This window comes from Enoplosus armatus, chromosome 22, assembly GCF_043641665.1.
Source record: "Enoplosus armatus isolate fEnoArm2 chromosome 22, fEnoArm2.hap1, whole genome shotgun sequence".
Lineage (NCBI taxonomy): Eukaryota > Metazoa > Chordata > Actinopteri > Centrarchiformes > Enoplosidae > Enoplosus > Enoplosus armatus.
In genome coordinates this window covers 9,251,272-9,276,294 of record NC_092201.1, presented here as the reverse complement: position 1 = coordinate 9,276,294, position 25,023 = coordinate 9,251,272, and the positions used below count along the sequence as shown (strand labels likewise).

At 40.8% G+C, this 25,023-nt stretch overlaps 2 protein-coding genes across 2 annotated transcripts; one reads left to right on the top strand and one right to left on the bottom strand.

The window, feature by feature from the left end:
• The first annotated feature begins 777 nt into the window (after positions 1 to 777).
• Positions 778 to 4,748, top strand: LOC139304758 (uncharacterized). The gene is made up of 7 exons (XM_070928618.1): positions 778 to 789; positions 2,342 to 2,449; positions 2,623 to 2,679; positions 2,766 to 2,924; positions 3,079 to 3,238; positions 3,666 to 3,766; positions 4,584 to 4,748. The coding sequence occupies exons 1-7, from the start codon at positions 778 to 780 to the stop codon at positions 4,746 to 4,748; spliced, it is 762 nt and encodes a 253-aa protein (XP_070784719.1).
• A 12,567-nt stretch (positions 4,749 to 17,315) lies between these two features.
• LOC139305395 (high affinity choline transporter 1-like) lies at positions 17,316 to 21,335 on the bottom strand. Its single transcript, XM_070929365.1, has 8 exons — positions 21,152 to 21,335; positions 20,799 to 20,912; positions 20,403 to 20,558; positions 19,964 to 20,112; positions 19,207 to 19,350; positions 18,803 to 18,956; positions 18,405 to 18,622; positions 17,316 to 17,861 (listed from the first exon to the last, which is right to left on the bottom strand). Exons 1-8 carry the CDS (start codon positions 21,333 to 21,335, stop codon positions 17,316 to 17,318), a joined length of 1,665 nt encoding a protein of 554 aa, XP_070785466.1.
• Positions 21,336 to 25,023: the final 3,688 nt, after the last annotated feature.

Below are 25,023 nucleotides of genomic sequence, written 5' to 3'. Positions count from 1 at the left end.
AGCATTACGTGTACACATTATTCTTACTATTGTTGATGTTACGTTCCCACATCCCACACAACAGTTACCTCAAATGTTAATAATGAATTCTAACACATCTGCTCCTTGTTATCCCTGAATCTTCTCCTTTGTGACTGGTATTGATTTGATAATGGGAATCAATAATCAGTTTACGTCATAAGAATATTATGCAACTGTACTTTCTGCACATCTACACTCTCACCCAAGCTATTCAATAACATTGTAAAGAAAGTATATTTGAGTAAATAAGCTAAAACCTGGACAAAATAATGAAAACAGTTACATATGAATAGATTATGATAATAAAAAAGGATAAAATAATGAAGCAAAGAAGACCTCTCATCATCCTATTTTCACTTTCTAAACAACAGCTTGGGGAATAACCTTGACATATTCTAAACCAAATATTCCCTCAAGAGAACAAGCACCCACTTTCTCCTGACGAACAAATTGATCCGTGGGAGTTTGTGGAAAAGTCTCAGACGGCGTCAGTGTGTGACACAGTGACTCAGCCTGTAGGCGGCCTCTCCACCACGTCAAAAGACTTCACCAATCTGTCTGGAGTGAAAGCAGACTGCCGGCCCATCCTCAAATTTCACTCCACGCTTGGACCTCACACACATACACACATACACACACACACACACACACACACACACACACACACACACACACACACACAATGAGCTCCGTCTTTGAACTGGAAACACTTCATTTCATGCGTTGGATTTGAGCAGCCACGGATTCTTGCTCCATATGAGGAAGAAAGTAAGTAGTAGAATTTCATTTTTTCCCCGTTTTTTTACACAGATGGTTGGTCTTATTTTGTGTTGTTAAATGGTGTAGACTAATATACTGATGCAGCTATGTGCCATGGCTTAATCCTCACTTGTGTTGTGCTTGTTAAATAGCAGAATATTTGTGTTTAGAGTAAGAATCTTCTCAGTTTTATTCTTGAAATGCAACGGACACAGGATCTCACTGTGTTTCAACTGTACTTTGAGTGTTAAATGAATTAGTTAGATTTCTGGAAACTCATTTTTCAATAGTGAAAAAAATAAATAAATACTATAATAAATATTACAATTAAGTCATAATCCTGCATTTAAAAAAAAAAAAAAATAAAAGTACTTATAATTAAGAATACTTCTTTTAACAGCTACATTATTGTTGCATTAAGTAAGAGGTATTTTACTGTGTCAAGAGGTCTCCAGTAATATGCTGCTGGTGTTGTACCCTTTTAAAAGGGGGAGTAATGTGAAAGGACACATTTTGCCTTCACTCAATATATTGACCACGGAAGATTAGCACGTGTTCTCCCAGAAGTCCAGCAGCACATTCACTTCATTCTGCTGCTAGAAAATATTTTATGAGACTGAAAACTCCCTTGAAGCAAAAGCACATTCCTGCCTGTCACTCCGGCAACTTTGAAGTCTGTCGTTTCATCATATTTGAGCTCATTGTGTGTTGTGCATTTCAAATAACTCGTAGCTTCTCAAAGGAGCAAAGAGTCATTACAGCAGTCACATAAATGTTCATCGTTACTTTGCACTCCTGTGCATTTTGGCTTTACTGTAATGGTGCTGTTCTTTTATTATGATAAAAGGGTGTAAAATGCATCCGCTGTCCAAATGGTTTGGATTTTGGATTAAGGAAAAACAGTTATTTTCATTGTGGATTCATTTGCTTATCATCATTATCTGGGATTATTTTCTTGATTGATCGCTCATGTTAAAAATAGTGAAAAAATGCCATTCACAGTTTCCCAGTGGTTCAGGGTGATGTCTTCAGTTTGCTTGTTTTGTCTTACTAACAGTCCAAGACCTAAATATATCCAATTTACTGTCATATATGACAAAGAACAGCAAATATTCATATTTGAGAAGCAGAACTTTCTATTAACAAAGCATGATGTCCAGAATTTGGACATTGTAGTACTGCAGTAAGAAAGTCACCTGGGTCCTTCTGTTTCAGAAACATATCATGCTCCTTATATAACATTTCAGTTCTGCATGATTCACCTTAAAGAAGGTTGAAGTATTTGTCTGCTTTAACATTTATGAAAGATTTGTATTTAGCAGCATGCATATACAGGGAGGGAACACCACCCGTGCCTGCTATCAGAAAACTGTGATTGTGCCTCCTATACAAAAATACAATCATGGCACCCTTGAGCAAGGCACTGTGGGTGTCAGAGTGGTTTGAACGTATAACTGGATTCATGTAAATCAGGGTTCTATACATTCCCCAGATAAACAGCAGTTCCGTTGTAACTTTTCATTGTTCTACTATGATAAATACAGCATTTTTTGTCTCTTAGATCTTAAAGGCACCTTGTCTCTTCTTGAGTCTGTTCACAAGTTTGAATCTCTGCTCCGGAAAATTTGGGACGCCGATAACTGATGATGTGAGCAAGCTGTCAATATTGGTGAGACTACTAAGTTGCAACAGGCTTTATACACATCACATTCATATATCACATTCATGTTTATGTCACATGATCTCCTAGTATGTGTATCTGTGTAAATGTTAAGAAATTGATCTTGTATCACTGATTTGATGTTGCACAAATCTTGTCATCTGTCATTATTTCCATTGTAGAAGCAGAACATCCCCTCTGATTATGAGATTCCTGTTAGTTACATTCCTAAAGAAGTGGTATGTATGAAGCAGTGGAGGCAGAAATAATGTGAAATACACATCAATATTGAACAAAGGAAGTTACTTCTTTTATACGTCTCCAGGCTGGCACGTGCTGGGTGGTGTTAAATATCTATCCTTTGGAGCAAAGTCTTCGGAAGCTGGCCGACATGTTTGGTGCCCTCTCCTCCAACAAAGAAAACTTAATTGTTTTCATTGCCATGTTGAAGAGTTTGCGCTTCACCTTTGACCATGAGGAACTGGTAAGTAATCAGCAACTAAAGACACAAATCAGAAACACAGCTTGTGCAAAATAAGCTCTGCAGCTCACTTTTAGGGACGGGTAAACAATATTTTGGACATTTAATTGCGTAATTTAGTTATTTCAGGATTGCTTGTTGTCATCTGATCCCCCAGGAAACGGCGATGCAAGTCTTCCAGTGTCACTACCGGAAAGGGAGCTTAATGTCTGGTCTTTACTTTGACTACATCAAAGACGTCTTACATACTGCCTCTAAAGGAACATCCGGCTTCTCCTGCAAGCCGCCACCATGCCTTAATCCACAACAAACACCAGGTATGTCATTTCATTTGCATTTATATTTAAAAATTTTAATGGATGCCTGAAAAACTAAAGCAGCTTAGTGGCCTATTAGTGGGAAGATATTGATTTGGGGTCAAGGACACACTGCTGGGGACAGGAATCAGATATGTAACCTTGAGCATGCAGCCAATACAAGAAATTAAAGGAATGATATGAACAAAAGCTGCATAAAAAAAGCAAGCCTCGTGTCTGCTAAGTACATTTTTATGCCACTTGACATCTTAAAAGGGAACAAAAAAACCCAACTAGAATCTCTGTTCATACGCAGCTTGAATCCCTCCAGAATCTTCCTCTCTACTAGTTCAATAAATAAACATCAAGAGGATCAGCCTACCCACTATCACATTTCTGAGGTGTAACTGTAGTCAGTAAAATTTCCAACGATATTTGCTTCTTCCAGGGGGTCAAGAGGAGAGTCGTGACCACAGCTGGTGGAAGAGAACTCCTTTGCTTCTGGTTCTTATCCCCTTCACAGCTTGTGTTGTTATCCTAGTGTGGCTGGTGAGTAAATGAACCAACTCAATGTGGAATAACGACTTCTGGTGACACATGAAAATACATTTTCAAACAACTTATATGACGATGCAGGGAATATAGAGACATACAGAAAGCAGTTTTTTTGTAGCATTGAACAGGATGACTGGTCAGAACATTGGTGTTTCCTTAACTTTTCAAATAGCACCATCATCAGGTTTTCATCAGACATTTTCATTTGTCCAATACTTTGGTTTACGACCAAAAACCTGCGATAATAATGACATTAGCCTCAGCTGTACTTGTACTCTTTAGTGCTTTTGACTATTTTCCTATTTTCCTTTTATGCTCCTTAATGTGTGTATTGGAACACAGTTATCAGACTATTCGGGCAGATAATTGAATGTATGTATAAAAGGTCAGTAATGTTAAACTCAAAAGGCATGAATGGTTTCTATACCATACATATACAATTAGTCATTTAGAGAGGATGCTATCTTGGGTATATATTATTGACTGTATATACCCCAAATTATAGTGGTTCTCTTAGTGTTTGTAATTCCCATCAACTACACTGACTCTTGTTCCGTTGGTCTCTGTGGTTTCCGTCTAATAAAGCCCACGTGATAATGTGCCTTCATTTTCGTGAGCACTTCCAGGAAGGCAATTATATATAAAGTTCACAAATGCTCATTAAATATTCAGCAGTACTTTGAGGTGCCGTTATTACCTAAAGTAATGATGTCCACTTTGGAGATTTATTATGTGTTACTTGTTCATCATAGAAAACAGGACATTGTTCAGGCTGTGAGTGTGATTTCCTATCTTTCATTTTTGTTTTCAGGTAAAGTCTGGAAGGCGTTTACCAGTGTGCAATGCTGAAAATAGCCAAATGGCACCTTCTGACATGATCCCAACGGTGTCTATCTCCATCCCACTTCAAACACTCACCCACGCTGCTGACGCTCAGCCGGCGGGGGAGGCGATCCCTGAACATGAGAGCGGATGAGGCATGATTAATAGAAAAGGAAAATCTGGACAACAGCATAACAACTCACTCCACAGATTGTCCTGTTTTTGGCAGGAGCCTGCTGGATAAACAAGTGTGGTCTGACACTCTTCCTCTGCTTTCACTCATCCGAGTGCATGGACCTGAGCTACCAGAGAAAAGTCACCTGCTGCGAAGGCAGGTGTATTACAACATTCCCCAGGCACTTCTAGCACTTAACCATCCAAAGAGGTTGTTTGGGACCAAAGGAAGAAGAACTCTCGACACAATGGCTGGTTATCTGCTAAAATGTTCTGGTGAAATACATTAATTATCTCATTGTGGCCAGTGTTAACAGCATTTGGCTCAACTTTTCTGTGCAGACCAAGTTGATTTTTTTTTCATTCCTGCCGCTCTGAACTGTTGCCGTGCTGCAATCTAAAGTATCGCTGGAGCCTCAAATCAAAATGATATCACACTGTTTGGAGGACATCATTTCATTCTGAGATGGGATCCCTGTCATCAATATGTTGAAGATGTTGTTGACCGTCCTTTCACTGAGTCAACACAACAGTCAGCACACTGAATCCCAACCTGCTCCTGTATTCTGACATCTGCATTCGGGGTATATGCTGAGAAGTGCATTCCTATCAGTGCTGCCTTTAGGAAAACAACTGAAATGCATCAGAAGTAAAAAGGCTGTTGAAGAAGCTGCAATGTTGTTGACATTATTCTGATCTGTGATCTGTCACTAATAGCCAACCTGTTAGTCGCAAACAACACGCCGAGCAGTTCAACAAGCGTCCTACTTTGTGTATCAAAGATCTGACCAGATGGCAGATAGCCATCGCCGGAGGCACTTTGAATCGCGTCATTGTATTTCAAAGCTGTTGCCCAGTGATGTATAGCTGCTGCTCAGCCAACAGTGAGTGTGTTAGAGTTTTTAATGCCTTATTCACTGAGTCAATCATGTTCAGTCATGAGAACATGACTCCCCGAGTGTGAGCGCTCTTGTGCTGTATGTGTCAGAGAGAGGGAGCGAGAGACAGGACAGATAGGACGAGAGAAAGTGAGGGAGATAGGGATAGATAGATGGATGGACGGATGAGCTCAGTGAGAGGCATAAGGAGGGCTTGTTCTCGTCACAAAAGAACTGGCCGTAGGCTGGAGGAAATGCCAGTTACAAACGCGACTGATGTCGGCAGATCCCTATGAATCAACAGGCAAAGAATCTTTCCAGACCGCAGGCTATTCAGCCTCATCTTCAGAGGATTGTTAGTATTTCAATAACTGTTTTCTGTATTCTGATTTACTTCCAAAACACATCAGCGATATATGAAAAGATATACCTTTATTAAAATATTTCATGTTGTAGAGAAAGTCTACAACTAATGTGTTTCATTGTCTTTCTGGTGACCAATTTGTATAATATTCTTTTTTTATTTTGTGAAAATGTGTATTTGTATTGTATGTGAGATATTTAAGTTATTTTGTTACAAGATAAACCACTTATAAAATGTAATGACTCTTTTTCTACAGTTGTGAAGTGGTAAATGAAAAATAGACCAATTCAAAGTTGTGAATGTACGGGGGGTAGACAAAATACTGTGAACATTCTGGGAAAAACACATAACTTTGAAGTAATGAAATCATCATTGCAAAGCGCACTACAGCCGTGGGTCCTGTAGTTGGATGCCAGTAGCTGTATTTGTCATCCCCCTTTATGAATGTATGTCGTGTATCTGTTTCTTAGTTTCAACTGATCACTTTCTTTTTGTTGTCGTGATTTCTGAGGCTCTTCTGCTATACATAATTTGTTTGACTGAACTTCTTGCAGTTTGGCCTTATTGTCTGTTATCTGTCATGTTGTTTTAATAATTCACATATAAAAGTGCCAATAGTCAAATGTGTTTCATGTCTGGCTAACTGGCATTAAAACTAATACCATATGACCCACATTTGTAGCAGTTTATAACTGCGATTTGGTCAATATCCTTTTTAATGAAATGTTGAAATTATTTTGTCCACCCCCTGCAAATGGCCCATGAGCAAAATCATGTCGTCAATATTGTATGTATATTCTGAGATTATTTGTCAGCAATGTAAAAAATATATCAGTACATTTTATTATTGTTGTCAGCAAAACAGTGACACACAAAGTCTGAATGTTTCCTTGATGTCCTTTTAATTAAAAGAATAGAATAAGAGTACACAATTCGACTTCAAAAAGACGCAGAGTTCACTTAATATGGACAACAAGGGGCTTGATAAAAGGGAGTGAATTATTTGGACTTGCTCACTGACAGGGGTTTAATGTCTTTTATTGCCATGGTTGTTGATTGCACAAATAACAACAATAGCATTTATAAAATGTTTTGGTGATTCAATTTGTAATAATAAAACTGCATTTGTGGCTGTAATGCATCACAACAAGCAATGCTTTTGAACTGGATCTTGTTATACTGTAACTTCTGTTTTCATTGAACATTTGACTATTTTGTTTTTAGTAAGAGTTAGACATGAGAAAAAAAAATGAATAGATATACTAAGAAGCTCAACATCATTAAAACGTATTATAAACTTGGTCATAACTGTCATAATTAATATGTCCGATTGCTTTTCTGTGGTTTTCGCAACTTCAAAAAAAAGAGCTGAGCTTTTATTTTATATAGGAAGATCCGCCGGAAACAGTCGGACTTTTGTTTTGGAAAGCCGCTACAGAGCGGTCGCCATTATTCTTCCTGGCTTGACGGTCGGGAGAAAGACGGTTTAATACTTTTAAACATTATATCTCGGGTTAAACGGCAACATTGTCAGCCTATCTGTGCAGTCGGTTGATTAACTCATGAATTAGCGACACATCCTGAGCGCAGAATGGAGAAACGCTCTGATACTACAGGTAAGTTGCTAAGCTAACGTTAGCAAGCTAACAGTAGCTGCCGCCGTGAACGGTGGTCAGAAAATAAGATGCAGCTTAAGCCATCTGTTGCGGAAACCGATTTGTTTGCTTTTATTCGCACTTCAACATCCGTGTAAGAAAGTGTTTTCGGTTATTTTGGCTCTGTTTGGTGATTAGCTAGCTAACAGGCGTTAGCAGGGACTGTCCAGGCTGCCTGATTTCAAATTAAACCATCCTCTCCCCCCGGATGTCCTGATCGTTCGCTGCATCGTGTAATATCAACTAGGATGATTCCTTTAGTAACAATATAGCGCCCACACCATCCACTTAAAGTTTGAATCTAACTCTGCTGTAGCTTGGCGCTCATTCTCTTCACGACTGCATATGCACGCGCACACGTGCACACTTCCAACTCCTCTGCAGCTTATCTGCAGTGATCAAAGCGTGTCGTTAGCACTGCAGCGCCCCCTACAGCAGCTTCTGACTCCACGTCTGCTGTTGGTAGGTTGTATTAAACACACATTTTACAAACCCAATGGTCCTTATCATCATTACTGATAGAGGGAAATATGTCCCTGAAGGTGAAACACAAACACAGTATGAAACACAAAGCACATAAGCACATCATATAAGTTTTAAGTAGAACATTTGTAGAAACAGTGTACACAAGTCAAAGCAATAGAAATCAATAAATGTGCATAATGCAACTTTTTACTCACACACTTTAATTGGGAGATGCCAGAGTGTAAAAATGTTTTCTCTGCTAGTTTGGATGTAGGGGGTTTTCTGTTGAGTATCAGTGATTTTGCTGCAGGCATTTAACACCCTATTTTGTACATATTTCTGTTAGACAGTCAGAACAGGTAAAAGTCAATATAAGAACTGATTAATTACAGGATCTGTGAAACAGAGATATCAAAGACCTGTCGACACGAACTTTGAATAAATAGACATGCTGCTGGATTTTCACACATGCTAACACGAAACTTCCTATTTTCATGTTCTGCACAGGTGTTGGAGGTGCCCTTCCCCTGGCCTCCCTTCGCTTGATGGCTTCCCCTCTGCAGCTTACATACTCGTACATATGGCAGGTCATACGGCAGAGAGATGTGAAGCAGTATGGGAAAGTGGAGGAGTTTGTGACCATGGTGACGCAGACCACTCCTGAGGTCATGACTTTCAAGCAGACTGCCCAGCTCCTCTTGGGGTTGAGAGCAAGGGTGAGCGAGTTTATCCTCTATTGTGTGTCTGTGCACAATGTAATCTATGTAAGCAGCAGAAATCAAAACAGTGAATTTAACTGGATAGAGATAAAAACCAATCATTGATCCATACTTGGGTCAGCGTGTACAAAAACTGGTCAGTACTTTGGCTTCTGTCAGATTCAAAACCTCCAGTTACCAGACAGTTTTAGTTGCCACATGCCTCCATCACACCAAGCCTGTGATGCTGTGCACCACTCCACTCCACTCCATGTTTCCTATTACAAATCACACACATCAAGCACAAAAAGAGCTTCTATCCCGGCTCCTTTGAATGTAGTTGTCAACTTAATTTTGCATTATTTGTGCTTTCAAAAGAAGCTACTATCTTGAAAAAGCATGTCAGAAATACTTGATCTCTATTAGAAAAGCAGATAACTGCAATTCTGCTTCATGTTCATGAAGTTTGTTTTTGTTAGATATTGATTTATGCTTTGTCTTATGACTAAAATCTGTGTCTTGTACTGTAGATAATTTTGGATTTGATTCACAAAGAGGGCCCACCGAATTCCAGGGCTATTCAAACTCTCATAAACAAGTTGAAGGTCTCTTCATCTTCAGGGGTAAGATGGGAACTTGTTACAGTTGTGTTTATTCAGCACACTGTGTGAATTAAACCTGAGTTACAGTACTTCCTGTCTTACAGAAGGACTCAGAAGTGGAGAAATCTCAAACGAACTTCATGGTGCTGGTCCAAAATCTACTTAAAAACCCTGCTGAGAGGAAGCATTTCTTCCAGGTATCCACATCTGTCTTAATGTGGTTGGTTTTCATCACACAAAGCCATTTAGATGTGGTAACAGATGCTTTGTTTTCTTTGCTCCTTTTGAACAAAGTGTTTGGCCCTCACAATTTCAAAGTCATGATGCTGTTAAACTCACACATATTTCTCTCTCTGCAGGAAGTGTTCCCTGTTCAGTACGGCACAAAGTTTGATACAGCGCTGCAGGCTCTGACTGCAGGTCTGGTGTGCAAGCTGGAGCAACTTCTTCCTGTTCCTAATCTCTCCCAGGTATGCACACGTATTGTCATCGCATTTTGACATTTACCCTGGGGCAGTCACACCAGAGTGGCCTACTGGTTGGGGACAGGAAGTACCTGGTTGACCCTGATTTAGTTGCAAAATGCTTGAGCAGAGTTCCTCCCAGCCTCATGGGCGATTTGTAGTTGATATATATGGACAGGCCAAAGCAGAAATATAACACATTTTAGTATCTGGACACATGTTTAGATGTTAAATAAAATTCCATGTGTCTCTAGATGCTTTAAGCCCTGTAGGAATGAAAGATCAAACCAATTTTACCATGTAGATGTGGGTGAAAATTAAAATAGCTCTAAATACATGAAAAGAAGGTAAGACTTCAATGTCCCATTGACTGGACAAATTTCAGACATTTTAAGATCTGACTGTAAGACATTTTACATAATATAATTTAAGAAATGTCTGATCTGGATTAAGGATTTGATTTTGGTTATATTACTTATATTTTTATTTAACAGCCTATGTGAGCTGGGCGAGAGGCAAGAAGCCTCATAAAATAGCATGGGAAAACTTCCTGAGGGGATAATCTGTACCGAGATATTTGATATTGGACCATGAAGACATAAAAACATGATCCAACCTAAGAGGTAAAATGAAATCTATACTGCAAACTGATTCATTAATTCCATTTCCTGCCTCTCTACCTCAGCTTGGTGCCATGATCTCAACGGAGCCCACCGTCCTGGAGGCGTGTGGAGGCTTCATCCCTGACCCCGGGGACCTGAAGACTCTCCTCCTGCACCAGCAAGCCAAGGGACTCCTTGGTGTTAAAGGTATACTTAAGGTTGTTTGTATGAAAGAAAAAGAAAACAAAAAAAAATCAATTCAATTAATTCATTAAATACAGTGAAAATTAATTTGACAAAGCCTTCCCCATTTGTGCAGCAACCATCTCGTCCTCGGTGGGCGACTGTGTGCTTTCTTCACTCGCCTTCCGGCCCAAACCAGTAGAACCGCCACAACCACCACCACCACCACCACCACCAGAATCACCGAAACGATTAGAGGTCACCCTCAACGAAACCAGCCCAGCCTCCCTCAGTGACAACGAAGACTTGGGAGTGATGTCAGACGACTCTAACAGCCCAGCAGCCCCTGCTACTGGACCACAGGGGAGAGGGCGATACAGTCATAAAACAGCTGATAGCAGCGCTGCAAAGGATAAGAGTGTCTCGACAACAGCCCAGAGGGAGAATTTGGTGCAAAAGAAGAGTTGCACTCAGGAACAGCCTGCCACAACTATACAAAGCAGCGGGGAAGATGGAGCACCAGCAGCACCAGAGAAACCAGAAGTACAGCGGGGGCTACCCTTGAAATCAATCCCTTTCAGGGTAGTTCAAATGCCAATCAAAACCACTTCCACCGTACAGAATGCAGGCAGTGCAGGAACAAAAGATGGCCAAAAGCCCCAGACTCAGCGAGTCACATTGCATCAGTGGGTATCACAGATAGCCACCAACACGCTCTCACTCCCAGCCCTGCCACCACTTCCTCCAGCCAGGTTGAGCTCAGGGGATGACATGAAGCCAAGCATAAGAAGAAAAAAGCAAATCAGGCCTCCAGCTGACAGATTCACTTGCGGCGTGTGCGATAAGAGCTTCCCTTATCAGTCCAAGCTAATGGACCACGAGCGCATTCATACAGGAGAGAAGCCTTTTGTGTGCACAGCATGCAACAAAAGCTTCAGAACGCAAGCGTTCCTCAACAACCACCTGAAGACCCACAGCACGGCGCGTCCTTACGCTTGCGGCCAGTGTGGCAAGTGTTTCACCAAATTGCAGAGCTTGACAAAGCACATGCTGGCCCACAGTGGCCAAAAGCCCTTCTACTGCAACATCTGCAACAAGGGCTTCACGCAGTCCACCTACTTCAAAAGACACATGGAGTGCCACACGAGCCAGATGACGTTCCCCTGCAAGCACTGCAGCAAAAGCTTCCCAACGGCTTTCAAGCTGTCAAACCACGAGCGCTGGCACACCAGAGATCGTCCTCACATGTGCGAGCGCTGCGGGAAGAGGTTCCTCGTCCCCAGCTTGTTGAAGAGACACATGGGCTACCACATCGGCGACCGTCAGTATCTCTGCTCCCAGTGCGGAAAGACCTTTGTCTATTTGTCTGACCTGAAGAGGCACCAGCAAGACCACGTGCCCAAAGCTAAGATCCCATGCCCCGTGTGCCAAAAGAAGTTCTCCAGCAAGTACTGCCTGAGGGTTCACCTGAGGATCCACACCAGAGAGAGACCCTACCGGTGCTCCATATGTGAAAAGACCTTCACTCAGGTCGGGAATCTGAAGGTCCACATCAGGTTACACACCAACGAGCGCCCGTTCAGCTGTGACGTGTGTGGGAAGACCTACAAGCTGGCGTCCCATCTGAATGTCCACAAAAGGACTCATACGTGCAAGAAGCCCTGGACGTGCGACACGTGCGGGAAGGGATTCTCTGTCCCCGGCCTCCTTAAGAAGCATGAGCAGTTGCACACGAGGGACGCTAACCCTGACTTCTCTGGTAAACGGAGACACAGGGGAAAGCACAAGAAGCACTCCCTCAAGAGGAAGTATGATGAGGAAGACGAGGGCAGCGATGATTATTAATCAGAGAAACATTTTGTAATAAATAAGGATGCTCTGATGACGTTTCAGGGCTGATGCTGATCACCGATAACAACTGATCACTCGTAACTAATAATTCAGAAATCTACTGCATATGTCACCCTTTGAACCATGTCATTTTCAAAGTTTTCAGGATTTGTTACCTTGTGAGTGGTATCAGGTCACCATGATGGTTTGGGTAGTGAAAAAACATTTTGTATGATGTTTGGAACATTTTTTCTGATCAATGAATTTAAAGACTACCAATTTGAGTTATAATGGGTGTTAGCTGGCTCCAATCGTTGTCCTGCCAGCTGGAGCATCTCAACTAATAAATTCCACTGTTTCACTGCACATCAGTGCTGTTTTTCATATAACTAGATGGCGTGACCCTAAGATGTCACATTTTGAGAAATATAAGGTAGCAATAGAGCATTTTTGATCATTTTCGGATCTGTTTTGGAGTTAATGGTTGATAAAAGAAATATTATCTTCCAAACACAGCTTTTCAAGACGCTACCTGAATATAGCCAGCATTTAAGAGAAAGGCATCATGTGAACAATACAATAAAAGTATTTAAATGCATGTGACTGTAGCTCATCTGTCTATGTAATGAAATGCTGTAGTGTCATTAGGAAACATTTTATCTTTGTTACTCTATCCTTGTGGAAATTGTAATGACTCAAAACTACTGTCTTTTTTTTAATTTTTTATATGTATCCCTGATCTGTAAACATTACATCTACTTTGCTTTTGTTGTAGAGTGAAAATAGGCTGGTTTGTTTATTAGGATTTTACTTTTAATCAACAGTAGATGCAGTTTTCTTTTTGCTCTAATGGTGTTGAATTAACACAATAAGTTACATTGAGAATTTTTATTTTAGCTACGATAAACATTATGCAAATGTTTGATGAGGTTGTGCTGTGAATCTTACCTTAACCATTACTTATCCTATTGTGAGCAGCCATCTATATATGCCATTAATATACCTGTTCTCAATATTTTTTGTTTTTGATGTTTGCAGAAAAATAAATACACATAGCAAAGGACTGTTGTCTTCCTGGTGTGTTATGTTGTCAAAGTCATATTTATTCCACTGCAGTCTGGAGCAGACATGAACCCTGAAATGGGACCTAAATAGGGGTTTATCTTTAGTCAGTCAAGCTATCGGAGCTCAAAAGTGATTCAACGATAGCTGATATGTTGAAATTTTTAGAAAACACAACGGCGTGAAAAGTAGAAGTTATCCATGCACTTTCCTTGTGACTGAGCGTCTATAAATAATAATAATATTAATAATTGTTTCTTTGCCTGTACTGATTAATGAAGACCCATTAATTCACCCACTATGACGGACATTCCTGGAAGCTTTAATAGCACCGTCATACCCTGCCCCACACCAGGCCCAACACTTTGCCCCACAGAGAAACCACTTTACCCAGGTTTCTACTCCATTCAACTGGATGTTGACGGTCCGCCTACAAGTGCCGCAGTGACCTCCACTGCAGTGCAAACGTCAGTCAAAGGCAGATATATATATATATATATATATATATATATAACACCTTCAAATCATTCATTGCCTTCTTAAAATCTACTTCCTTGCTTTCACAGATACACCCTTGTGCTATTTTTCAAACCGAGAGGTCCAAGCATTGTTGACACTTTGGGCAGATCCCGCTGTTCAAGAAGAACTTCTGCTCAACATGAGGAATAATAAAGTTTATGCGGGCCTCAGTGCCCAACTAGCATCCCTTGCATTCAACAAAATGCCGCAGAAGTACAGGGAGAAAATCAAAAAACTGAAACAGGAGTACAAGAGAATCAAAAACGGTCAGCACAGGGGTGGAAGCAACATCACTTGTACAACTGGTTTGCCATTATGGATGATGTCGTCAGTTCCAAGGCTGCAGCAGCAAGACGTTCAGAAACAACAGAGCCCTCACTGATGAGTCAGTCGCAGTCTGTCCTGGATGTGGACACTGAGGACACCAGACAAATGCCGGTTAGTGGTTGTCACATCTGAAGATTTTTTTTCTGCTTTACTTTCATTCTTTTCTTTTTAATTCGTGTAATTTCAAACAAGCTACAGCAGGTGCTGCTAGAGAACACATTAGCTGCACCCCCATTGGAAGTGAATCACTTGGTGATGCCTTGTGACAGTGCAGGAATAGTCTCTTTCTATGTACACAAGGGAACATTGACCAGTCTCAGCTGTTACCATCTCATGTTATTGGGTCATAAGAAACAGCAGAGAAAAACATCAGAGTGAGTGTCAATGTTGTTATTATATGTAGTTATGCTGCCTCTTTGGCCAGGTCTGTCTTGCAAAAAATGTTTCACATCTGAGTGAGTGATGACCTGATTGAAAGTGTCAGTCATTAAATGAATGTATGAAGAGCCATGCAATGAACCCCAGTCTAGATTAAATGTCATCATCATTCCATATCAACTTTGTATATTTTTAAATTTAACTTCCTTTGTTCGATTTTGCTTTTTGGTATCTTTCACAGATGAAACCCAGTGGATGCCTGATGAAGTCCAAGTCCCGATGACCCTCTGGGTGCAACCAAACATTCAGAAACAGTGTCTCACCACAGCAACACACAAAAAAAGCCTTTAAGTACCTCAGCAATGAACTCACGTTGGTGGAGTTTAACAAGACACCACATCAGTGTAGTCTTCAAGTGAATAACCTCAAAGAAGAATACAGAAAAATCAAGGAAGTGGAACCATACAGGGATGTTAAAAGCGACTGGTTTGCTATTTTGGATGGTGTCCTTGGTCCTGCTCAGACTAAGGGCAAGGGTAAGACACATCAACGCATTGTAATTTTTTTTTCCAATTTCCTAATTATATTTTTTCCTTGATCATTATACAGTAAAAGTTGTTTTTTAAGTGTCAGTGGAGTAAATTTCTAACAATAACTAACACATCTTAAGGCAGACTACGTTATTTAGAACATTACAATGTAACATTTTGTAACCTTACTTGAAGTTACACGTTATTAGACAAGCAACAGTACAACAATATGTAAGTGTCTGTTATGGTGTCTGTTTCAGATGGTGTTGAAATTGTGTCGCAGTGAGAGCGCAGCCAACCAATATTTTGTAATGGAGCTCTGAATTGGTGTTGAATTAAGTGTCTGCGTTGACTTTTCATTAGTTTTGGAAAGCTTATTTTAAAAAGAGGGACTCATATCATTAGCAAGAATAATAATTAGTGTTGTATGGGTTATATTAGATGTAATTACAATCCACATGTCAATACCTCAGCAAGGCTTTAGTTGTGTGTCGTAGACACTGAACTGATGCTCAGTTGCCATCACATGGTAGGACAAGCTCCTCTGTTGTTCTTGTATGAGACATAAGAGAAAAGTCGAGGTTAAAGGCAGACCCTTCAAAGTCCAAATTAAGTAGCATTCCTCTTTTAATCCCTTTAGTGCTCTGAGAGATCTCCACCTCATTTTGCCCGAGGCATTGGACTTCCCTCTGAGGCTCAGGACGGCCCCATGTTGTTTAGTCTTTACGACGGCACTTAATAGTAGTTCTTTGATATTTTTTTCCTGCCTCCTTTATTCCCTTGGGATTTCAGTCCAGGCCTCCTTGATGTTTAATTGATCTGCTCCTCAGTGGAAGTTGTGCCATTTTCACCCATCTTACTTTAGTTTCCTGTGTTATTGAATGATCAAATTCAGGCCTCTTTATATTATATAGCTGCTCTGCAAGTAGCACCCTCTTAATGTTTTTATAGTTACGCCTAGTAAGTGCCCTCTTCAACCAGTTTCCTCCTGCTATTACAGCCACTGACCAGCTCCTCTGCTTTTCTTTACTACATTATATTTTATTTATTTAGTTTGTGAGCTGCTTATTAACCCACAGAGAAATTAGAGAGTGTTTGCTCAGCTGAGCTCCTCAGGGCTTTGATAAGCTCACCAGTCAATTCAGGTCACGGATAAGACTGCTGAAACAAAAATACAGAAAGGTTAAGGAACAGAAGAACTTGAGAAAGCAAAAAAGCAGAGGGTTTGCCATTATGGATAAAGTCCTTGGTCGTCGTAAGCCAGAGGCTGAGACTAAACAAGCAGCTGAAGTCATAGGTGTACAATGTTTTCCTCTGTTGTCAAGTATCAAATGAAAGCACATACTGTATGATGAAAAACATCACAACAATATTAGACTGATTGGTTTTTACTTACAAATGACATCCCTCTCTTTGGAATGAAGCGTTGTGCTGATTTTGATGAAACTTGGAATTAATAATGCATCTTGTTGATTGGTCAAAAGGGACCCTGAATCACTCTTTGGGAACCAACATGTTTATTGTTATCTTGCTTTTGACACCACATAACAGGAATTAGAGGAGTTGGAAAATTCGAAGTCAAACTTTGTGGAGGTTGCTCATGTCCTGCTCAAGGACACAGAGGAGCGAAAGATGTTTTAACTTAACTTTGTAACTTGTGATCCATCAGTCTAGTAATACTTTTGTAAGTAAATACTAAGACGGCAATAAGTCAAGTAGCTCAAATCGTAACTTGATGAGAGAAGAGATATATGACAGTGAAATATTTTCCTGATATAATGCATGCAAGAAGACTGTGTGTGTGATGTTTCACCTTAATTTTTTGTCAGGAGGTCTTTCCCATCCACTATGGCCAGCAGTATGAAGCCACATTGCACACATTAATAAGGAAATTCATCTCTACACTGGATAAACATTTGCCTAAACCAGATATTAAACAGGTACTGTACATTTTTAAATGTATGAACGAATTGAAATTCAGAGAAAAATCTTAACATTCTTCGTTGCTTCCTTGGGAGGATAAGTGAAACTGTTCAGTATTCAGTCTGTCCTTTTCCTCCACGTCTGTTTGGACTGGTGCCATGTAAGTTATGTTTGTGTCCGTTTCCGCATCACTTATTCTTCTCAGCAGCCCCATCCCAGACAGCCACACAGCAAGGCGTGACACTAGTAAAATAGTCCCGGTGGTGATGAGCATGATGGCAGTGCGAAAAGGGAACAAGCGGTATCGGTGACCGTCTTCCTGTATCCTGTCCCATGGCAGAGGCAGAACGTCAGGGAGACCTACCAAGGGTTCCCCAACCAGAGCTCTCAGCAGTAGCGCCAACACAAAGCCTGAACAGGCCCCGTAGCTGTTCACCCACCGAGATAAATAGAAGGTGCATATCACCTGGGGAGTCATCATTGAATACAAGACATCTGCACTGATGATCCAGAACAGTTGAACAGACCTCGTTGTCATGGCCAGGCCTGCTCCCATCAGTCCGCACAGGAGGACTGACAATTTAACCACCACAATAATCATTTTTTCTGATGCCTGAAATAAGGGGAAATCATTTTATAAGCCATCAAAGTACTTTTATTAAACCAACATTAGCTAACACGATCAACATTATACCTGCTTAACAGCAACTTGCATTGTCATTGTGCAAAATGCATTGTTATTGTGAGCATCCTGACAGCACGTGAGCTGATAGCATTTAGCTCAAAGCATCGCTGTGCCCCAGCACACCCTCACAGAGCCGCTAGTATGGCTATTAGTCTATTAATTATCGGAGTTGCAGATTCATTTTCTGACTTTCAATCAATTGACTAATCGCTTCAGCTGTAAACTACAATATGAAAACCAACCTAGCAGAGTCTTGAAACTTGCTTCACTTAGGTAGTCCATTACAGTATACATACTTGTTGTATTGTACTCATTGTGCCACAGGAAAATGCCTGTTCACCAGCATAAAGGCGCTGTTGTGAATGTGACTTGGATTTTCATTGTAATTACACATTTATTCAGTATTTATTAAAATGCTATCTAGCAAAAGAAAGATGCCACAGTATGAGTAGGGGTCATGTGAGGTTTTACCTGTTTGTAGATGATGTTCTTGAAGATGTTTCGGCCCAGTTGGGAGGCAGCAGACAGAAGTGCTGAGTCAACTGATGACATCACTGAAGCAGCAAGTACTCCCATGCCAACCAGTGAGACGTAGAAAGGGCAAAGATACTGAAGGGCAATTGGCAAGATCAAACCAGCTTTGCCCTGCTCTAACGGGCTGGGTGACCCGTAGGTGGTCTGGTTCCAATCTGATAGACATTAAGCACATGTAGTTAAAACAAACATACGAGTTGCGGGGTTATATATGAGTGGGATTACATTAACATCAATTTGCCTAGGTTTCCTCCTATTTATAGCACCACAGAAATGCTTATTCCAACATTGACAAAGATGGCAAAGACAATGAGAAGATGGTTAAATCTAGGTACTGGTAGATGCAGCTGCTGCCCCAATGATGAGTGACGGGATGCCAAGGATTGGGCATAATACTGCTCCAGCATAGCAGGTGATTTTAGCTTGGGCATCAGTGGCTGTGGACAGGACTCTCTGGTAGAAAGCCTGGTAGCAGAGCCCTCCAAAGGCCTTGGAGAGGAATAAAGACAGGATTTGTTAGCAGCATGAAAAATTCAATGTAAGAATGACATATTTGTTATATAACAAATGTTTAACTGAAGTATAGGAAATAGTTGTCCATGAAACACTTATAGTAATGTGGTTTATGTTATCACATTGTAGTCCTTCTTGATCTTCGTGATCTTGCTTATTTAAGAGATTTTCGTGGAATTGCCTTTGTAAGACATGTAAATGGGGGGCCGTTACAGGTGTCCATTACCATTAGCAGTATGTCATCTATCCAGCGACCTGCATCCTCCAGCTCTAGCTTTCCGATCCACGGATCCTGCTGCAGCTTGGTTACTGCAGCAACAGTGATGTTAGCAGAGGAGGGGCTTGTCAGGATAAAAGGCACACAGAGCCACTGAAATAATGAGGAAAACAAGATACAGAGTTAGAAGTACGGTATGTCAGTCTTGCATAGTTCTATGGATAAAAAATAATACGCACCTTGACAGCGATACATCAGGAACTGTATTGTGGGGACATAACTACAGCAGCACTAGCTGTTTGTAGCACAGCAGTGCTTTTGAGCTAAATGCTAATGTGTAACCCCTAACCACAATGACAACGCTAACATGCTGATGTTTAGCAACAGGTATAAAATTTACCATGTTTGTTATCATCTTAGTTTAGTATATTAGCATGGTAACATTTGCTCATTAGCACTAAATACAAAGTACAGCTGAGGTTAATTGGATGTTGTTTGGCAGGTAGTTTGTCACTAACCAAAGTATTAGACAAATTGAAAAATTTACCATATGATGAAATTAGAAGAAAAGTTAAGGGACCATGAATGTTTGTACATAATTTCATAGCAATCCATCCTATAGTTGTTGAGATATTTCAGTCGGGACCAAAGTGATGTAGAGGCCAACAGATCAGATCAGACCAATACTGCCTCACCTAGAGTCACACCCCTAGACTAAAATCATGCATAGATGCTTTGAATTTTCTTAATAATGTAATGTTTGTACCAAGCCAAGGACCATGAAGCTAAGCTGGATGACATCAGTATAGGCCACAGAGTATAGTCCTCCCATTAATGTGTAAAGGATTGCCACAGCAGCAGAGGTGCCCACAGCCAGTGGGGAAGAGATGTCCATGACCACACTTACCGTCCCCCCTGTAACCACAAAAATACATTCAGAGTGCACAACTTTCACAACCCAAACTCAGGTGCTGTAGTAACAAACGATGCCATGTAAGTCATCTGCTGTGGTGCTGCATTATATTCAAATATTCATTGCCTAGTTGCACCAAAGCACAGATTTTTCTGTGTGTAATTGTGGTACAGAAACATAAGTGTATAGAAATAAAGATGCATACCATAGAAATAAACTCTTATACTCTCGAGATCTCAATATTTACAATTGAGATTTAAATTCATTCATCAAGTTGTTGTTTCTGACTTACCCAGTGCACCAAGAATACATGCTATCCACAAGATATCGCCTATGAGTGCGGGAATGAACAGAACAGCAGCTACAGTGTTGCCATATTTCTCTTGAAATGGGTCCATGAGGGTGACATAGTTCTTTGACCGCATAGGTTTGACAAAGAAGAGTGCACCTGAAGTCACACAAACGGAAACATTTTAAACATATTAAAAATAATTAAATTATGGTAATATTAAAAGGCAGCTGACTGACAACTATATTAGCTATTAATATCATCTCTGGAATAGAAAGGAATAGCATTTTATAGCGCTGACATTTACTGTGTGTTTTTGTAGAGTGATTATTGAGCAGTGTAAGGTTTCATTATTTATCACCATGTTGCATCTAAGCATTTGTATTCGACCTCACTTACCTATAACCATGTTTATGGTGAAGGCAAGGGGCCCGGTAGCCCACACCAACCCCTTTGTTGGGTTGTAGACCACTTCCGCACAGCCCAAAATATAGCCTCCTCCCACCCAAGTGGCTGCAAAACATCAGCACACATACAGTCAATGAGAAAGGAAATGAATGAAAATAGGTACACCTATTGTAAATTGATAGAATTAAATGCAGTCAAATGAAAAATGTGAAAACATTTCCTTTGAGTCCACTGATTTCAAAATAAAAGTCCCTAAATTATCTGCTTTTACTAACATTTAAGGTCCCATTGCTTGACTGTGATCATCTATGATGTTATTATTATCATCATTGTTATTACTCTACCTGTCATAGTAAAGATGCTGACCCCGATGTTTAGGTTCCGCCCTCCAACCATTGCAACTTCACTTCGGTTCCCAGTGCACTTCTTCTCTTCACGTTTGGACTTCCTGGATGCCCAGATACCTGTGCCCAGTACAATCATGTAAAACACTCCTATGGACAGCAACCCGGGCCAATTTATGGCCATCCTCAGTTTCTGTGGGGAAATGACAAAAACAAAAAATGTTCATATATCTATTTTTAGCTAATGATAGATTGATTAAAAATACATATATATATGTATGACCACTGACAGGTGAAGTGAATAACACTGATTATCTCTTCAGCATGGCACCTGGGATATATTAGGCAACAAATTAACATTTTGTCCTCAAAGTTGATGTGTTAGAAGCAGGAAAAATGGGCAAGCGTAAGGATTTGAGCGAGTTTGACTAGGGCCAAATTGTGATGGCTAGACGACTGGGTCAGAGCATCTCCAAAACTGCAGCTCTTGTGTGGTGTTCCTGGTCTGCAGTTGTCAGTATCTATCAAAAGTGAACCAAGGAAGAAACAGCTGTGAACCGGCGACAGGGTCATGGGCGGCCAAGGCTCATTGATGCACGTGGGGAGCGAAGGCTGGCCCGGGTGGTCCGATCCAACAGACGAGCTACAGTAGCTCAAATTGCCAAAGAAGTTAATGCTGGTTCTGATAGGAAGGTGTCAGAATACACAGTGCATCGCAGTTTGATGGGGTTGCATAGCCGCAGACCAGTCAGGGTGCCCATGCTGACCCCTGTCCACCGCCGAAAGCGCCAACAATGGGTACATGAGCATCAGAACTGGACCACGGAGCAATGGAAGAAGGTAACCTGGTCTGATGAATCACGTTTTCTTTTACATCACGTGGATGGCCGGGTGCGTGTGCGTCGCTTACCTGGGGAACACATGGCACCAGGATGCACTATGGGAAGAAGACAAGCTGGTGGAGGCAGTGTAATGCTTTGGGCAATGTTCTGCTGGGAAACCTTGGGTCCTGCCATCCATGTGGATGTTACTTTGACATGTACCACCTACCTAAGCATTGTTGCAGACCATGTACACCCTTTCATGGAAACTATATTCCCTGATGGCTGTGGCCTCTTTCAGCAGGATAATGCACCCTGCCACAAAGCAAAAATGGTTCAGGAATGGTTTGGGGAGCACAACAACGAGTTTGAGGTGTTGACTTGGCCTCCAAATTCCCCAGATCTCAATCCAATCGAGCATCTGTGGGATGTGCTGGACAAACAAGTCCGATCCATGGAGGCCCCACCTTGCAACTTACAGGACTTAAAGGATCTGCTGCTAATATTTTGGTGCCAGATACCACAGCACACCTTCAAGGGTCTAGTGGAGTCCATGCCTTGACAGGTCAATGCTAATATTGATGACGATATGTATATAGTAGTAAAACATTCAGGACAGATAGACAGACCGATAGATAGATAGTAGAGCTGGTAACACTTTATAACACAGCCCATGATATACAGTGTAATTTTGTTGTTTGAATTAGCTACTGATAAAATACTTTCACATTTCCCTTACTGGTACTTCAATTCAATTCAATTCAATTCAGTTTTATTTATATAGTGCCAAATCACAACAAAAGTCATTTCATGACACTTTACAAATAGAGCAGGACTTTGGTGACAGTGGCAGGTTCTGCTCGGGCAGAACCAGACTCTAGGTGGGCGGTCATCTGCTTTGACCGGTTGGGTTTGAGAGAGAGAGAGAGGGAGGGAGGGAGAAGGAGAGAGGGGGAGAGACAGAAAGAGACAGAGAGAGAGATGGACGTAGAGACACAGACAGACAGGCTGAGGTGTTCATGTCCAAGAACAATAACTTCTGTCTTGTCCGAGTTCAACATCAGATGATTACAGGTCATCCAGGTCTTTATGTCCTTAAGGCATGCTTGGAGCTTGGCTAACTGGTGAGGTTCTTCTGGCATGATCGATAAATATAGCTGGGTATCATCCGCATAGCAATGAAAATATATGAGTGTTTTCTAATGATATCTCCTAAAGGAAGCATCTATAAGGTGAATAGTATTGGTCCAAGCACAGAACCTTGTGGAACTCCATGACTGACTTTGGCGTATGTGGAGGATTCATCGTTAACGTGTACAAACTGAGATCGATCTAATAAATATGACTTAAACCAGCTTAGTGTGGTTCCTTTGATGCCAATTAAATGTTCCAGTATCTGTAATAGGATATGATGGTCAATGGTGTCGAATGCAGCACTAGGGTCTAACAAAACACGTATAGAGACAAGTCCTTTGTCTGATGCAGTTAGAAGGTCATTTGTAACTTTCATCAGTGCTGTCTCTGTGCTATGATGAGCTCTGAAACCTGACTGAAAGTCCTCAAGCAACTTATTGTCATGTAGAAAATCACACAGCTGGTTGGCGACTGCTTTCTCAAGAATCTTGGAGAGAAAGGGAAGGTAAGATATAGGTCTATAGTTGGCTAAAACCTCTGGATCGAGAGTGGGCTTTTCAAGAAGAGGTTTAATTACAGCTACTTTAAAAGGACTGTGGTATGTAGCCTGTTAATAAAGACAGATTGATCATGTCTAGTAAAGAAGTGCTGACTAAAGGTAAGCAGCCAGGTTGGGATGGGGTCTAAGAGACATATTGATGGCTTTGATGAAGAAATGGTTTTAGTAATTTGGTGAAGGTCAATGGGAGAAAAGCAATCTAAATATATATCAGGTTTTACAGCTGTTTCTGAGATTCCTGTGTTTGAAGGTTAGGGTTCTGTCTCTAATAGTTAGAATTTTATCATTAAAGAAGCTCATGAAGTCATTACTGCTGAGGGTTATAGGAATACATGGCTCAATAGAGCTGTGACTCTCTGTCAGCCTGGCTACAGTGCTGAAGAGAAACCTGGGGTTGGTCTTGTTCTCTTCTATTACTGATGAGTAATAGGCTGCTCTGGCTTTACAGAGGGCCGCCCTATAAGTTCTAAGACTATCTTGCCAAATTAAATGTGATTCCTCCAGTTTGGTGGGGCGCCATTTCCTTTCAAGTTTCTGCACTGTTGTGGGTTTGGATGTTATACCATGGAGCTGACTTTCGTTGTTTTATTTTCTTCTTTTTAAGAGGGGCAATGGAGTCAAGTGTCGATCGCATTGAGCCTGCAGCACTGTCAACAAGATCGTCCATTTGGGAGGGATGAAGGTTAGCATAGGAGTCCTCAGTTTTATTGAGACATGGCATTGAATTAAATGCAGATGGAATCACTTTCTTAAATTTAGCTACAGCACTATCTGATAGATATCTGGTGTAGACTTTTTTGCCTAATGGCGTGTAGTCCAGTAATAGGAATTCAAAAGTTATTAAATAATGGTCCGATAACAAAGAGTCGACTTCTGTAAACATTTTTGTGCATATACACAGTATATATTTATTAGTATAACAATATGAACCAAAGCTGAAAGCTTAACATTTACCAGCACGGTGAGTAATGATAAACGCAAGCAGCAGAAATGCAAAACCAGATTCAGCAGCTGTGTGAATTCAGAACTTCTGCCATTAAACATAGCCCCCCCCCCACTTTTCTTTCTCTACAAGATCTACAAGAAAATTTGAATATATTTTCTCTCATAATAATTAGGAAAATTATGTATTTTGAATTACCTTGATAGCTTTTAGAAAACGCTGAGAAGGGACAAGTTTGAGTAGAGATCATTAAAGCCTGTCACAGCAGTGAGGAGAAATGTTTACTTTTTCCTCAGAGGGTAGGTTAGACTGGGTATAGTGTTAACCCTTTTGTACCACAGGTAACTGAAAGCTGAAAGGTGTAGTTTGACTGTCTCATCAGCATCAGAATTATCAGCAGACTCTGCCGTCCTGC

Bases quoted from the DNA above. Each gene is read 5' to 3' on its own strand.
- LOC139305395 (XM_070929365.1), bottom strand. From the start codon at position 21,335: ATGGCCATAAATTGGCCCGGGTTGCTGTCCATAGGAGTGTTTTACATG. The intron at 20,559-20,798 runs GTAAGTGAGGTC...GTGTGACTTCAG, and splicing joins CACCATAAACATGGTTATAG to GTGCACTCTTCTTTGTCAAA. The intron at 20,113-20,402 runs GTAAGTCAGAAA...TTGTGGTTACAG, and splicing joins ATGTATTCTTGGTGCACTGG to GGGGGACGGTAAGTGTGGTC.
- LOC139304758 (XM_070928618.1), top strand. The intron at 2,450-2,622 runs GTGAGACTACTA...TTTCCATTGTAG, and splicing joins TGAGCAAGCTGTCAATATTG to AAGCAGAACATCCCCTCTGA. The intron at 2,925-3,078 runs GTAAGTAATCAG...CTGATCCCCCAG, and splicing joins CCTTTGACCATGAGGAACTG to GAAACGGCGATGCAAGTCTT.